The sequence below is a fragment of the Corvus cornix genome, chromosome 6 (genome assembly GCF_000738735.6).
Source record: "Corvus cornix cornix isolate S_Up_H32 chromosome 6, ASM73873v5, whole genome shotgun sequence".
In the NCBI taxonomy this organism is placed as follows: domain Eukaryota; kingdom Metazoa; phylum Chordata; class Aves; order Passeriformes; family Corvidae; genus Corvus; species Corvus cornix.
The window spans coordinates 2,870,746-2,886,358 of NC_046336.1; the positions used below are offsets into that span (position 1 = coordinate 2,870,746).

At 42.6% G+C, this 15,613-nt stretch overlaps 1 protein-coding gene across 1 annotated transcript in view; it reads left to right on the plus strand.

Moving 5' to 3' along the window:
* ADAM12 (ADAM metallopeptidase domain 12) overlaps positions 1 to 15,613 on the plus strand; it is a 171,186-nt gene that overhangs the window by 117,897 nt on the left and 37,676 nt on the right. The window contains 3 exon segments of the mRNA XM_019291242.3: positions 114 to 283; positions 1,483 to 1,567; positions 6,338 to 6,486. Of these exon segments, the coding sequence (XP_019146787.3) occupies positions 114 to 283; positions 1,483 to 1,567; positions 6,338 to 6,486 (404 nt within the window).

Consider the following 15,613-nt stretch of genomic DNA (forward strand, 5'->3'; position numbering starts at 1 on the left):
ATTGTTTTAATATCTACAAGAAAGGGTCGTTATGCTTTTATTGAAATATTCTAATCCAACGTGGTCTGAAATGTTTTTTAGATGCATATTTCCTACTTTTCTCCTCTTCTTAGTTCTACAGGCCACTAAATATCCGAGTGGCCCTGGTCGGAGTGGAGGTGTGGAATGACATGGATAAGTGCTCCATTTCCCAAGACCCTTTCACCAGCCTGCACGAGTTTCTGGACTGGAGAAAGCTCAAACTCCTACCTCGTAAAGCCCACGACAATGCACAGCTGATCAGGTAGACTTGACTCTGGGTTTGATACCTGCTGGGATTTTGGGGATTTGGGGGATTTCAGGATAGCTGTACTGAGTCCTTCCCCAGCTGCTAGGCTGTTGGGAGGAACATCTGTGCTCCTGAGGGTTTGTCTTTCCCCTCTGCGAACATCAAACACAAAAACACTCTGCAGGGCCCTTCAGCAGATGCTTCAGTCGAGTTCCTTCCCCAGCCCTGGTACTCGAAGCCTGTCCTGAGTACAGCCCGTGTAGAGCAGAAGGTTGTAATAAACTGCTGTATACTCAGGGTATGAATTTGCAACCAGTTTAAACTGGTCTCAGTCCAAATTGTCACTGGAAAAGGCAGTCCTGCTCTGACCCCAGTGTGAAGCCTATTTCTTAGTGAAAAGACCTCAGTATGCTTTAAAATGCTGTCTAATTTAGACAATTCATTTGCACTCGTGATTCAAAAATTAAACAATAAACACATATTTTACCCTGCTGTTTATTCTTGGATTGAAGTAACTGAGTAAAGATCCCCCTCAACCCAAACCAGCCTATGATTCTGTGAAAGTAAAAGCACTCTTACAAAAAAAGGTAAGGGGAACACCTCTTTCTTGAATCAGGTGTTATTTTGATCAATCGACTATTCTTTATACTGAACAGATGAACACACCTGATGTCTCAGTAATTAAAAGGAGTTATTTACTTCCTACATTACCTGAGTAAGAATAAATTGAGCCTTTCCAAACTGTCCCTCATGAGATATTTGATTGCTCTCTATGCATAATAACACTTTGTTTGAAATTATTACTTTCTAGGCTGTGGATCATCACGAGTAGCACATAAACTTCCCCTTGCATTACAATAACCCTTCTTGGAGTTAGAGACATTATTTTTATGCTTGTACTTCTGTTCCCAACTTCAGTCAGCAGAAACAAAGAAAGGGAAGAAGGGTCCTGTTGCAGCAGTAAAAACAAAGGAGGGTGATCCAACGGGAGAGATCCAATGGATGTTCCCAGAGCTGGGACACTGGGGTTCAGTTCAGCTGAGTCAGCACAGCCCATCTGGGCTTTCCATTGCTTTAGACCTGCAAATGTGAGGGGCTGAAACGGGGTCTTTGTTTGAGATTGGCAGAAGTACAAAACTGAAAATAATAGGGAGATATCTTGGCATTGACTGGTGACTCTGTGTCTCCTCTCCCCCTTTCCCACTCCCCTGCAGCGGGGTGTACTTCCAGGGGACAACCATTGGCATGGCTCCCATCATGAGCATGTGCACAGCAGAGCAGTCTGGAGGGGTCGTCATGGTAAGTGGGGAAAGCACAGCACTCAGACTGGTCCAACTGGTGTGACACCATATCAGGTTCTGCAGTCCTGCATCCTGGACCACAACATCAGCCCCATTTGTCCCATTTTCCATCTCTGGATTGTTTATATCCCCATTCAGAATTCTTGTAAATGATAGTTTCCATAGTGAAAAAAACAAAATATTGCATTAAAAATATAGCAGGGCCTCTTTGCAAGAAGTTTATACCTCTAATTGTTATTGAACCAGGTGCTGAGGTGCTGTGAGGGAAGAGAACCAGAAGATGTATTTGTTGTACACTTGGGCATACTTGTGTTACAGGCAGCAGCAGTCTATCCTGAATCTTTTATTATATTGATTTTATTCTGTATTTATGGAGTTTCCTGTGTTAGGCCTTATTTTCCATCTTTGCAGCAGTGGTTTTATTGCATTGCCAGACAGTGAGAACAAACAATGGCAGCATTTATTCCACCTGAGTCTCTCCCAGGGTATTACTGTTGTTGCTAGATGCAAGACATGGTGAACACACAAGTAAACATCTTGTCCAATTTCTGGAAGGAGTTCTGAAGTATTTTCTTTCTGATTTTTTTTTTTTTTAATTTTAATTTTACAGTGTTTTGTGCTAACAGAGGGAAGAAGCTTTAAAATAGAATGATCAAATCACGTAATTTGGGAAAAGTTGTAGAAACACAAAGTTTCAGGCTCTTGGTAGCTTGAGAAGCTGAGTCTGTAACTGCTGTCTGTAACAATTATTCACTGGGTACCTGGGGAGAGGTACAAAAGGAAAAGGAGGAAGAGAGGCTGGGAGAGCTGTAGGTGTCTCCCAGTGCACTCCCAAGTCTTGGTAAAGGCACAGATGAGGCAGACAGCCCCATTTGACTCTTAGCCCTGCATTCATTGCTTTGGCTTTATCTGCAGTCAGAGATGCCCTTAATGATGAACTTTTTGTCCTTTTAATTTTTAGCAGAAGATTTAAAACACTCCACCATGTAATTTACTGCCAAGTCAGTTCTCTTCACTCTGGAAACTGACATTTTAAAGAGAAATAATTACAAATAGTTCATTCCAGTAACAAGAAGACAAGAATCAGCATTTCTTTAGAGTGTTCTCCTAGAGAGGGGACTGATTTATATGTCCAGGAGAAACCCAGGGTCTGTGGGTGAATGCTGGTTCAGGCTGCAGAAGGGGAGCACGATGTTACCCTGACCCTCCATGAATTTAAGCTTTTGAGGTGCAAATTAACTCAAAACTTGCACAGAATAACCAGAAATGTTCTCCAGTTCTTTAAGCAAATCCTCAAAAAGGAGCCAAATCCGAATGAAGCAAACACTCACCCCAAAACCCAAAAGTGCAGCTGTCCAACCACCCCCTGAGTTAACAAAGGCTGATTCAGGTGTAGACAAAACATATTTATATCTATTGGTACCTGTACCCTGGCACAGCTGCTCAGGGAAGAGGTGCAGTCCCTATCCCTGGAGGGATTTAAAAGCCCTGTGGATGTGGCACTTGAGGCCACGGGTCAGTGGTGGCCTTGGCAGTGCTGGGGGAATGGTTGGACTCCATGATCTCAAAGGTCTTTTCCAACCTAAAAGATTCTGTGGTTCTATGAAAGAATGAATCACTCTTAGCCTGGGAAGGTGAGGGGCTCAGGTGGCTCAACACGGGGCAAATGAATGTTTGGCCAACCTCATAATTTCAGCCAATTTCTTACCCATCCCACCCCCAACACTCAACACCAAAAGCTCCCACACTCTAACACCTGTTCCGGAAGAGAAGACAATGAGGGACTGCGTAAGAAATGACATTTGAATACAAAACCTGGAGTGACTCTTGTCTGATGTGATTTTCCTGGCTCTTTTTGCAGTTAGTCAGCTCTGCTTTGTGATCTAAATTCCTCTGTCATGCCTCCCTGGAAGCCTGCCTGCCTCTCTTCCATAGGGCTGAGTTCTCTCCATAGGTGACACCCTGTCTTCCATTAATTTTCAGAGAAACACAAAACAGAGAGAGCAGCCATGTGAGTGTGAGAAGCTTTAACAAGACCTTTATCATTTCATTTTCCTCTGAAGTTTCTGTAGTATCATAGAAAAACCAAAGAGAAGTTGACATTAAAGGAAGTCTTTGACATGATTCAGTCTTCATTCTTCTGTTTCCAAAGGTTGCCCACTGAATTTGTGGATTTAAAAGTAAAATACTTCTGAGAGAAGAGGAAAGTGACTTTTTATATGGGCAGATAGTGATAGGGCAAGGGAGAAACGTTTTAAACTAATAGAGGAGAGATTTAGATGAGATCTCAGGAAGAAATTGTTCCCTGGGAGGGTGGGCAGGCCCTGGCACAGGGTGCCCAGAGCAGCTGGGGCTGCCCCTGGATCCCTGGCAGTGCCCAAGGCCAGGCTGGACATTGGGGCTGGGAGCAGCCTGGGACAGTGGGAGGTGGGGTGGGACTGGATGATTTTTGAGGTCCCTTCCAATCCAAACCATTGTGGGATTCTGTGCCTCTATGAACTGAGTGAACAGGCACTGAAAGCACCAGGAGCAGGGCATTTGCCTGCTGGAGCTGTAGACAACAGTATTTAATTATTAGGATTTGATTTAAATCCCAGTGGAACGAAGCAGAATTCAGCTGAAAGCAGCTGCATGTTTTGTGCAACAGCTTATAATGTCTTAACAGTAGATGGTTGCTTATTCAGTGCTTGTGAAATGTGTTTGGTAATGACTTTTACTGCTCAAGTTAACTTTGAAAGACCCTGGTGGAATAAATCAAAGTCACATTGCTATTCATTTCTTTAGTCCTTGTGATACTTAAGCGGTCTCAGTATCAAATGGAACATGTCACTGTTTGTTTTGATAATCTTCATTTATGCTGTCTTCAAATAACCTCTTTTGCTGAGGCATCACATTCCTTCTTTTAAAAACCCTCTCTAGAAGCTGATAAAATTGCATTCCAAGTGGGTCTGAGCAAGTAATGAGAACCGCATGGGCTGGAATAATTGTTTGCCTATTCAAGTCCCAAATTACATTTCACATCATTTATTGCTCTGCTTCTGGAGTGGACTGTGTGAATCCTTGTTTTTAGTTTTAGTTGACAGCTTCAGAACATTCAGAGAAATATAATCACTGCTCAGTAAGTAGGGGAGATACTGGAAAAATAAAGTCTGAGCTCAATTGGCTGTGTGTCTGGGTAGCTCAGTGAGGAGTTTCTGTCTTGACCAGATAGCCCTAATTTCAAAGCATCATCGAGTGGGGTAAATTATATGGAATTATTTCACTGTTTCTTAATCTTCAGCCCTGCATTGTTTTCCATTTGGGTGAGAGGCTGTGCTCTTCTTACGACATCAGGTTCGATTACATTGAATTCTTTAACTATTCCATCAATTACTGTGTGCACCAAGATAAATCCATCTGTATCTGACCAGTATCTAGATAAGACATCTCATTATGTAGGTGTTGTGCAGGACAAACTGCACACAAACTGGCTGCCACAAGATTTTTATATTAAGATTTAAAAATTTGGGAAAAAGAAATTTTAAAAGAGACACTTTTTAAAAGAGAGAAGATAAAATTCTTTTGAGTTTATTCCAGTTGCAGAAGGAGCAGTTTGGTGTGTTCAGAATGACTTTATTCTCGTCTCGATTTTATTTGCTATTTGAGAAATGATTTACTAAAACTATTAGCCCAGACAGATGAAAGAAGAAACTCTTAAATCTACCCCAAGTCATGTATTAAAACCTCCATTAGTACATGGATAATGTTCTAGACAGTTTTACCTTTCACTTCTTTGTAGTCTGGAGTTTGGCTTAGATGATGCTGAAAGAGTTATTTAAAGTGAATATATTCATGCAAGCTTCTGGAGCAGGCAGCTGTACACAGTAATTCCATTTACTGACTGATAAATACTGGATCATGCATTTATATTACATGTTTATGCCTTCAGGGAAAGCTTTCTTACAAGTGTGGTGGATTTTTTTCCCTCAATGAAAATGATCAGCGTGGAAAGGTCTCTTACTTGTGGTTAAGCCAAAACGTCATTCGGATCAGCAGCCTGTAATCAGATCATGCAGTGAATTTCTCAGAAATGATTGTCCCAAAAATCAGCATTTAAACAGGGATTAATGTTAAAATTTCAAACTGACACTTCCAACATTTAGAGTATTTGTAGGTTAATAAGAGGCCATGGAAGATTTTGGCTTGCGTTGGCCTTTCATTTTAAAAAGATTTTCAAAGGTTCTTGGTTTTTCCTTACAAGGTTTGTGAAATCTTGGACATTCTGATATTAAAGAAACAGTCTGAAGCAAATTCAATAGACTGAGTGAAATCTCTTGCTGCATTTTTAATTTGCCTCCTGACAAGATCCTAAAGGATCTTCTCACTTCTCCCTCATCACACCCATCCTCACCCATAAATTACTGCCCTTTCCAACACTCCACATCTGGTGACCTCTCTCTGCCACTGCTGGGACTTGGGAGTTTGGGGGATTTCTTGAGCAGCAGAATTTCAAGCCCCAGTAAAGAGATGTTCAAACCTGCTCAATGCTTTCAAATATCTCCTGGGGAAACTGGGTGGCCAGCCAGGCTGTCCTGAAATTCCCACTCTGCACTAGGTATATGTGAATAAATTTACAATTGGGTTTATTTAACAACACAGCAACTACAGCTCCTAAAGTTATAAAGCATTTCAAAGGACAGGCAGTAGGACCTCAGAGGGGGAATGTGTGCCTTGAATTGGGTTTATATGCTGAATTGACTGGTTCTCCTGTGGATTTTTTTTTTTGAAGGATCACTCAGAAAACCCTCTGGGTGCAGCAGTGACGCTGGCTCATGAGCTGGGGCACAATTTTGGAATGAATCATGACACACTGGAGAGGGGCTGCAACTGCAAAGCATCCACAGATAAGGGGGGCTGCATCATGAACCCCTCCACTGGGTAAGTGCAAGGCTGAGACTGGCAAAGCTACAGCTACAGTGGGACATCTCTGGTTTCATTTTGTGCCTCAGGGGCACTGACAGGTAAAAAAAGGAAAAGATTTTTCAGCACCTGTTAAATCTTGTCAACCTGAAAAAGTTTAATGTTATCAGAGCACAACAGGTACCATTGCACCTTTCTATTTCCAGGTTACCAGTGTGAGAGACAAAAGTGCTGTAAGCAACTGGTTAATTTTAAAAAAACCAATCCACAGCCAAACAAACTGCACTGCAAGTGGTGAATCAGAATTCCACCTTCTCTCCTCTGGCCAGCTGAGCATCAGTCACAATGGGAAATGAGCCAAGACTGAGATGAGTGTGTAAGAAATCCAGTAATGCAGGAAGTGCACTATTAGAGTCTGCAAGCTCTTTGTCTCATGCAGAGCAGGTTTTTAGTTTTGCAAAACTTCTGTTGTAAGTGTGGAGCAGTTTTAGCATGTGAGAAAATTAAATCTGTAAGGTCAGTGGGATTAAGGCTGTTCTGTGTCCAGAGGGAGATCTTCCAAGAAAAGAGATTAGAAATGTGGGAAATAAAAACTGGTGAACCCGTGGTCATTTCTGTGAGTGCTGGGCCAGGAGCTGGGCTCGATGATCCTTGTGGGTCCCTTCAAGCTCAGGATATTCCCTGATTCCTTGTGTCAGTACTGAAGGATGGCTCTGCTGGTGGCAAAAGCACTGTGCCAAGGGAAAAAAGTGTTTTGTAGACACTGAAATTCCAGGCACCCTGGGCAGAGCTGTCACTGCTTGCTGGGATGTATTTTAAATTCCTGTTAGAAACTGAAGGATACAAGGAACGAGTTCTCCATGTCCATGTTCAAACTAGGACTGATAGGATGAAACTGAAGTAAGATTTGCCAGAGCTCTTTGATGGTAAGCCGTGTGTTAGACTGGACCAGCTGCAGGAATGATACTGCCTGTGACTGGAATCCAGTAAGAACCAGTGAGGCAAATATCTGCCAGCAGTGTAGGTACAGCTGGATGTGCCTGAGGACAAGAGGATGGTCTGGATGTTCTCTGATGTCCCTTCCAGCTCCAGCATTCACTCTGTGTGCTTAAAGTTCATCTGTTGCTTAAAAACCTCTTCTGGGAATTGCGATCAGCTCTCCCTCTGCCTTTTCCGAGACTGCAAGTTTCTGGGAAAGAAGGGGAGCAATCTGGGAGAGGCCAGGGAGTGTTGGGCAGGGTTGCTCCCTGCTGGTCAGCCCAACAGCAGCCTTGGAATTCCTTCAAAGGCAAAGCTGTCACCCTCCATCAGGGCAGAAATTGGGATTGTGGCCAGAGGCCAAGCACAGCAAGCTGAGAGACAAACAAAAGAGAGTTGAGAGAGTAGTGGAGAATGAGAGGGACTTCTGTAGCCTGGAAAAGAAAAATAACTCTGCTCTTCTGAGACAATAGGTGGTAATTATCCCCATGGAATTGCATCCTGCACGAGTCAGGGCTCTGTGCACACTGTGAGGACAGAGTGAAGTGGGAGAGGGCTCTGAGGTGAGGTGAGGTGGTTGCTGGTGAGCAGTGGGCAGCAGGGCTGGGCTCTGAGCTGCTGAAGGATTCATTCCAGTCAGCTCAGCTGAGTTACTGGTTCTGCATCCAGCTGCTCCACTTCAGAGTAAATACAGGGATGCTCTCAGGACAGAAATTTCTGGACCTTGTCTGAACTCATCTGGTGAGAGGGGCATTAAAACAGCTCCTTCCTCATTCTGCCTTCACGCTGGAGTCCTTTGGGTGTATCTGATCCTGTCCTGGGTGCTGGATGTGCCAGACCAGACACTGGGCTTGGGCTGGCTCAGGGCAAGGTCAGAGCAAGGTTGTGCCCACTCAGCGTTCCTCAGGATATGAGGGATTGGCTATTCCAATCCTCGTCCCTTGGGGATGACTCCAAGCAGCTCAGCTCTTCTGGGGGGGTTTCTGTAGCACCTTCCAGGTTAAAGGCTGTGCCCACCTCTAGCACCCCACAGGGTTGGGGAGGGGGAGTCAGCTCCACCTTGTAATGCCCTCTTTGGATTTTCACCAAACTCTGCATCCAGCTTGTGCCTGAGCAAGAGCTGTGGCCTTCACAGCCCTGAGCAGGCTGTTTTGTTTGCACTGATTATTGATTTGTAAATGGAAACTAACTTTGGGTTTATAGCCTTAGGCTCTATCTCAACACCGTGCTGCCAATCTGTGATAAATATTCCTGGAGAACACTTCTTGCCTTGAGCCAAGCTGCATCTCACCAATTTCAAATTAACACTTTGAATATTTAATTACCCAACGTGTCTCACCAATAGCAATATTCCCTTGAGCACCATTATTCAAGGAACACTGAAAAGTTTTCCTCTCTGGAAGTGCTTGTCTGTTAAGGGAAGGCCAAATGAATGCTCCTTATCTCAAATGCACTCTGGAAATAGCCAAAAAATCAAAACTTAAGAGCATCCCATATCCATTTAGAGAGACAGCCTGCTCTCAGTGTACTCACTCCGTGCTCTTCTAATTGGTTTAAGGTAGATTTAATGAGTGGAATTTAAAAAAATCTAGCTGAAGTTAGTGTAAAAAGTACTGAGAGGCCCTTATCTGATGTCTGTAAAAAGTAGGAAATATCTAAGTTATACCAGAAAGGCCTCTGTGAATTTAACTTTGGAGTCAGTGGTGTGGTCATGCACAAAAGGGAATGTTTTAAAGCTTATTACTTAAAAGGGATTTCATCAATTATTGTAATTTCTTTCAGTTCTTCTGTTTCAGTCTTTGAAGAGGTCTTGGAAATTACATCTTGGTGGAAAAAAACCTCCAGGGATCAGGGTAGAATTTAAACTCTGTTGGGTCTCTCCTTTAATCAGCTTCCTACAGTTTTTATTCTTAGAAGATACCAGCAGGATGAACACCAGTTGTGTGTGAGTTACAAATGTCTAAAGACGTACTACTTTAGCAAAATGCATGTTTTATAACATGAAATCAAGCACAAAACCCCACAAATTTGTGTCAGTCCAGGACTTTGAGACACTCAAATATCTGCAATGAAAATCACATAAATCCTTCTGTAGAAATGGGGGCGGTTCCTATAAAAATACTATAAATGAGGAATATTTAGTACTAAAATTAATAGTTAGTAGGAAGGAATATTAATATTTAAATATATTTAATTTTGATACTAATCATATCAGTAAGGAATATGTAATACACATTGTCCTTGTTTTTATGCACATGTTGTAACGATGTTCCTCTAGTTTTTTAAATTGTTTTGTACATAGACCATTCCAAGTGAAAAAGAAGGAATATTAGAGAGATTTATGGGTCTTTTTGCTGAGATCTCATTATCTGGAAACTAAGGGACTAGGCTGAGCCAGTGAGGCCACTTCAGTATTCCACTTGTTTTCCAAATATCTCCCTAAAGTGTCCACTCTTAGGAGTGAAAATATTCTTCCTGCCAGGTAGATAAATACCAGAGAGTTCTGGTGCAGGGTCTGGATTTATACCCTTGCAAATGTGAGCAAAATTTAGCACTGCAGAGCAAAATGCTGCCAATTAGCAGCACTTGTTTATTTAATAATTCTGGAAATGAAGTTTTTACACATCTTTCATCAAAATTGGGCACAGGAGCATTCATGGGGGTTGAGGTCAGGTGAGCTCCCACTTAGAAGTTGAAATATTGAGTTCAGATATGTTTGAGATTTTTTGCCAGCCTTAAGGGGAGCAAAATTTTGATAGTGTTCTCCCTTCCTGTGAGCTCAAGGGTTGAACTTCCCCTCAGCCACTTACCTGTGTCCTTGAGCACTGTGCTCTTTTAGTTTCCATGCAGGTGATCCACACAGGGAATTGTCTGCAGGGACACAGTGGAAATTTGTTCTTCCTTCCCTCCTACAGGGAGCACTCCTTGGTGTCTTTGCATTTTCTCTTCCTAGGTGAGGTTAATGAGAGCAGGAACCCTCCAAGGCCAGGCAGTTTCACCAAGCCCATTCTGATGCTGACCCTACCGTTGTCTTTTTCCCTTTGGGATGCCCTTACCTGCAATAACAAAATCCTCTTTCATTGGCCCCTGGCCAGAAGCGTTTTCTCTTCCCAGGATCATTTCTTGGTGCTGGATCATCCCAGCCAGGGCTAATGGGAATGGCTCCTGGGACAGAGCCATTTGTTCCATCTCTCTTTGCCTCCCCATAGCCACAACCTGATGGAAAATGGGGAAAGGGCTGCTTTGTGGTGTCCCCTCCAGTCCTCTTTGCACCTGGATATGGGAATGGTGGAGATTTTTCTCAGGTCTGGCCCGCTGCCCATACCCTGTTCTTTCTCTACACATTTATTACGAGGTGGAACACCCCACATTGATCTGGAGGGTTCTTGTCAAAGCCCATGATGGAGAAAAGATTAAATAAATGCAAAATAATTTAAATACTCAGGAGAATAAAAATACTGTATGAACTATTGTTTTAAGACATGAAACAAGTGGCAGATACTCAAGAAGTGGAAAATCTGATGTGTGAGAGAGCATGGCTGCTGATATTTGCTTAACAACCTTCTGAATGAAAGGACATCTCTTGGGAAACTTTTGTTTTCATCTAGGCTCCTGGTAGACCTGGTTTTCCTCTTTTTCCAAGAGTTCCAAGGCATATTCTGATCTGCATCCCTTGCTGACACACAGGAAGGTGTGGGCCAGGCACAGGAGTGAGGAAGCAGCTTGTTTAGGATACCTCCCCACACAACAACTCCCCTTTGTCACGTTCCTTCCGTGTGATGTTCCTTTTGAAAAGTCAAGAATGAATTGAACCCCTCTGCCTGCATTTTTTCCCCATTCTTATCTTGGATCTTGTGTTCCCGTTTCCAATTTTCACAGCTGGAATTTAAAGTCACTTCGTGCTTTTCACTCAGATTTTAAATTGAATTTACTCAGATAAATAGGACTGCAAGTGTTACAGGGAAGTGGGGCTTGGGCTGTGGCACTGCTGGTGGAAATTCCTGTTTGGTGTAGTGATGATCATGAGTGAAAGAAAAGGAGAAATGAGATCAATTTAACCTCTCAGCTATAGATTATTATTTCAGAGGGTTTTTATGGAACTGTGCCTCACGGGGAAAAAAAGGAACAGCTAATTTTGAGTAATTGCCTTTCAGTACACGGTTTCACTTCAATTATGGAGTTTTTGGAGGCAGGGTCTGGGGGAGGAGACCAATTAGGAACACAGAAAGAGCACAGAATAGAAATCACACGTAGAAAAACATGGGTTCATTTACTGTTGTAATTGGGAGAAGACATTTTTCTAACCAGTCCCAAAAAACCCCCAGTAATCAATAGGTTCTTAAGTAAAATTAAAACCTTTAGGTTAGAATTAAAGCAGGGACCCAATGGGAAGCTGCCTATTTGTGAATGAGAGTGAGAGCAAAGGTGATCTGTTAAGACTCAGCTGAGTGACAGTCCCAAATTAAACTAATTGTCTTGAATTAAGCACTGCTGAGGAGAAATTGGGGAAAATTAACAATGGGAAAGACCATCAGGTGGGCTTCTTTCAGGTACCACTGAAAAAGAGCCTTGGTACTTACTGGGTTTTAATTCCCTCCAGGAGCAATTAGATATTCTGCACTGAACACTGAGTACATCAGCAGTAATTAAGGTGAAATAAAATATTTAAGTGGAAACAGAGTGGCTTTTTCGTGAGCAGCAGTACCAGATGTCTGTGATCAGCTCCAAGTGACACCGAGCAAGACCAGGAGTTGCACAGGAGACACAGCAGATGTGAACATTCCTGTTTGCCACAGTGGGGATGAGCTGGTCCATGGATCTGTTGTAGAAGTGGTCCAGGCATCCCAGGATGAGCTTAGGAAACATTTGTTCTTTCACAGACCAATTCCCAAGATATTCTTGAAAGGCGGATCTGCTGCAAGAGAGGAAGAGTTCATTTGCTGCTTTGCTTTCATGTGTTAGCTCCAGTGGCCAAGGAGAAGTGCATCACACTGTATTTTGTGTTTGTTTATAAACACCCTTTCCTGCTGGCAAGGAAAAACTGGTTTTATCGGCTCCCCTCTATTGACAGCCTCTGTGGTAGCAAATACATTATCAGAGACATCTAAAATACCTGTTTATTTGCTTTCTCTTCCTGCCCTCATTCCCATTTCATGCTTGTTCCAGACTCTGGAATGTCTTGCTGATTTTCCTGGTGTAAATGCTCTGATTCAATCTCTGCAGTGCTCAGACTTGGAAGATTTCTCTGGAGTTTGTGCTCAGTGCACGGGCAGGGTTGGCAGAAGCTTTGGCATTCATATGCAGATGTTATTGCAGGAGTCCAGCATCAGAACACTCCCTCTTCCCCAAACCTCTGGGGTCCAAGGGTGCATCTGGAAATGTTCCCCAGATCCCCTGAGGAGTCTCAACTTGGATTAGTGAATATTCCTTAATTAAGTGTTGGGTCACCGGTGCGTGAGTTGTATCTGTGTACAGGGTCTCTATCCAAAACCATCTGATATTTCTGCTGGAAATATGGGTTTGGGCAGAGAAATTGGTCTGTAGATCCAAAACCAGACCTGGGTTGCTCCTGTGCTGCAGTTTGCTTCTGCCTCTGGTGACCTGGAGTAGCATTTGTGGGGCTGTGTGAGAATCCAGACGATGGGAGCCATCCAAATGAAAAGCAAGGCTTGAGGGGGAGGAAAGATGAATATTAATGAGGATTCCTTAGGGATCTGTCTGGCTGTCCAGGAGTGCAGTTATCCTGATGGAACTGGGGGAGATGAACTGCAGGATTGGGTCAGGCTGAGGGGATTCAGCAGCTCCTTCACTCCTCCCCCTCAGGCAGTGTTTGAGGGAACAGCACCCCATCATTAAAGTGTTCCACAACTTTGTCCTTCGATGGTGCTGAAGGTCTGTGCTTCCCTCGTGGATCCCTCATTACCATTAATGAGCTTTAGGGCTGCACATCAAAAGCAGGCCAGTGGCAGCAAGGCTGAGTTTACACCGCACGAGTGAATATTTGCATCTTAGATGGGTGGCTGAGGACTCCGGGAGAGCTGCAGGGCTCAGGGGGTTTGCAAAGGGTTTTCTGAGGAGCCTTCTTGTTTTGTCATCTGCTTTTGTTTGATTTTTGAACTACTCTAGAAAAATATATTTATTTAACTACTTTTTAAACATGTAGTTAAGTAAATAAAACAGTGAAAATCTCTTAGGGACAAGTTGGGAAAGTACTGATCACTTGTGTCATTTGTTGTATAAAGTATTAGTTTCAATCACCTTTTCTGTTTTTTGAAAAATGATCTCAAGGAAGCAGAATATCAGGTCACCCTCATTTTGGTCATTCAAAGGCTGAACTGGAGTCCCCAGATGTGAAAATATAGACCCTCCAGAGATTTCCAGCACACTGCTCCGGGACACAGCCAGGTATGCCATGAAAACAGCATCAAATTGAAGGGAGAAACACTTTTTCCAGCACCTCTCTAGATTTAAAAAAACCCAAAAAACATAGAGAAAGACAAAAGGTCAGGGTAAAATGGGAAAGAAACCAGAAACAGAGTGTGGGAAAGGACACTTTAATTTACTGAGTGGTTCTCTTTTTTTTCTTGCAGGCATCTCGCAGCATCTTGTAGCTGCAGAGCTGTTAAATGTTAGATAATCAAACCATTAGTAGTTAGCACAGAATTCCCTGACCCCTCTCAGTTGGTTTTCAGCTGTTCAGACCTCACTTTGCATTTTTCAGTCTGGCAGCTGAGAGACATTAAACTCTGGAGTCAGCAGAACTATCTGGAATTACCTCTGTTAAAATTTGAGGAAAATGAAATTATCTTTCAGATGTAAACAGTTCCTAATTAAACTCTGAAGCTGTTTATGTTTCCAAACCAGTCTGAGCTGAGCTCGGCACAAAGACAGACTTCTTTGTTGTCTTTTTCTTTTTTTAATAAAGTTGATATACTGATGTAATAAATTACTTGTGACAGAGCTAGGTCTGTTGTGCCAGCAGTGCAACTGCTTTTTTTTAAAAAAAAAAAAAAAAAACAACCAACTTTAAGCAACATATCCCTCTGCCCCAGTAATTTAGCACATTGCATTCTGGTCCTTCCTTTAGTAGGAAACAGCCACGAGATTACAGAATAGATTTATGTCACTCTTTCCCTTCACTCCAAGTAGCCCCACGTCTGCAGTGCATTTGGCCTTCTTTTTTTGTTAATAATTTCCATGCCTTGCAGATACATTTAATTTGTGTGATAAATAAGATCTGTGTTGAAGAATTAGTAGCGTTGGTTGAAATCCATTTAATTTTTCCCAGTCCTTTGCAGGAGTGGATCACTGTTAGCAATTAGCGCACAGAGCTGTGGGGCAAAAAAAAAAAAAGAAAAAAGATAATTGCTTTTTATTTGGTTTAGTCTTTCCCATTTCAGTGGATGGGCTGTTAGAAGGGAAAATATTTGGCTTTGCTGGTGTGTTCTCAAGGAGAGCCCTCAGATTGACAACATGACTTTGCTGTAAGTGAAGCTGACAAGGAGAGAGGTGACTTCTCAAATGAAAACACATTTTACTTCTGGTGTGATTATTTATAGCAGATACTTAAGGACAAGCAGGGGTTTCTGCCATGAGATGTATCCACTTTTCCTGGCCTGGATGCTGGGATGAGGGAGCTCAGCTGCCTTTTGTCTTGTTGCTGTAATATCCATAGGAAATATAGCTCTGAGAGGGACATTTTTCTCCTGCAGTGCTGCTATTGCCATGACCCATGAGAACAAATCATATAAGGACATTTCCCTTTATCTTGGCTTTCTGTTTCATCAACAAAAAAAAAAAAAAGAAAACAAACGCCAAACTTTTCAACCTGCAGGGATAAATCTGCAGTGCAGTGCATGGAGAGTTAAGCACAGTGTCCAGTTTTAATTGGTGTTAATGAATTCCAAATTCCTGGCTTAAAAATGGAAACATACCTTAAAGGGCAAATCCTTAAGGTCACATGAAAGCTCCTTTTTGAACATGTGTTGTGTGCCCAGGAGCACTTGAAGGAATTGATGTGGACTTGGAAGGCTGAATCCCTGTAATTAACTGATGCCCACAGCTGCATTTGCCACAGTTGTCATGGGAATCACAGAGCCTTTTGTGCCTGGCATAGATGTGCAAAATGTTTAAAATTTTCCTTCCTGCAAAGACATTCTTGATCTTT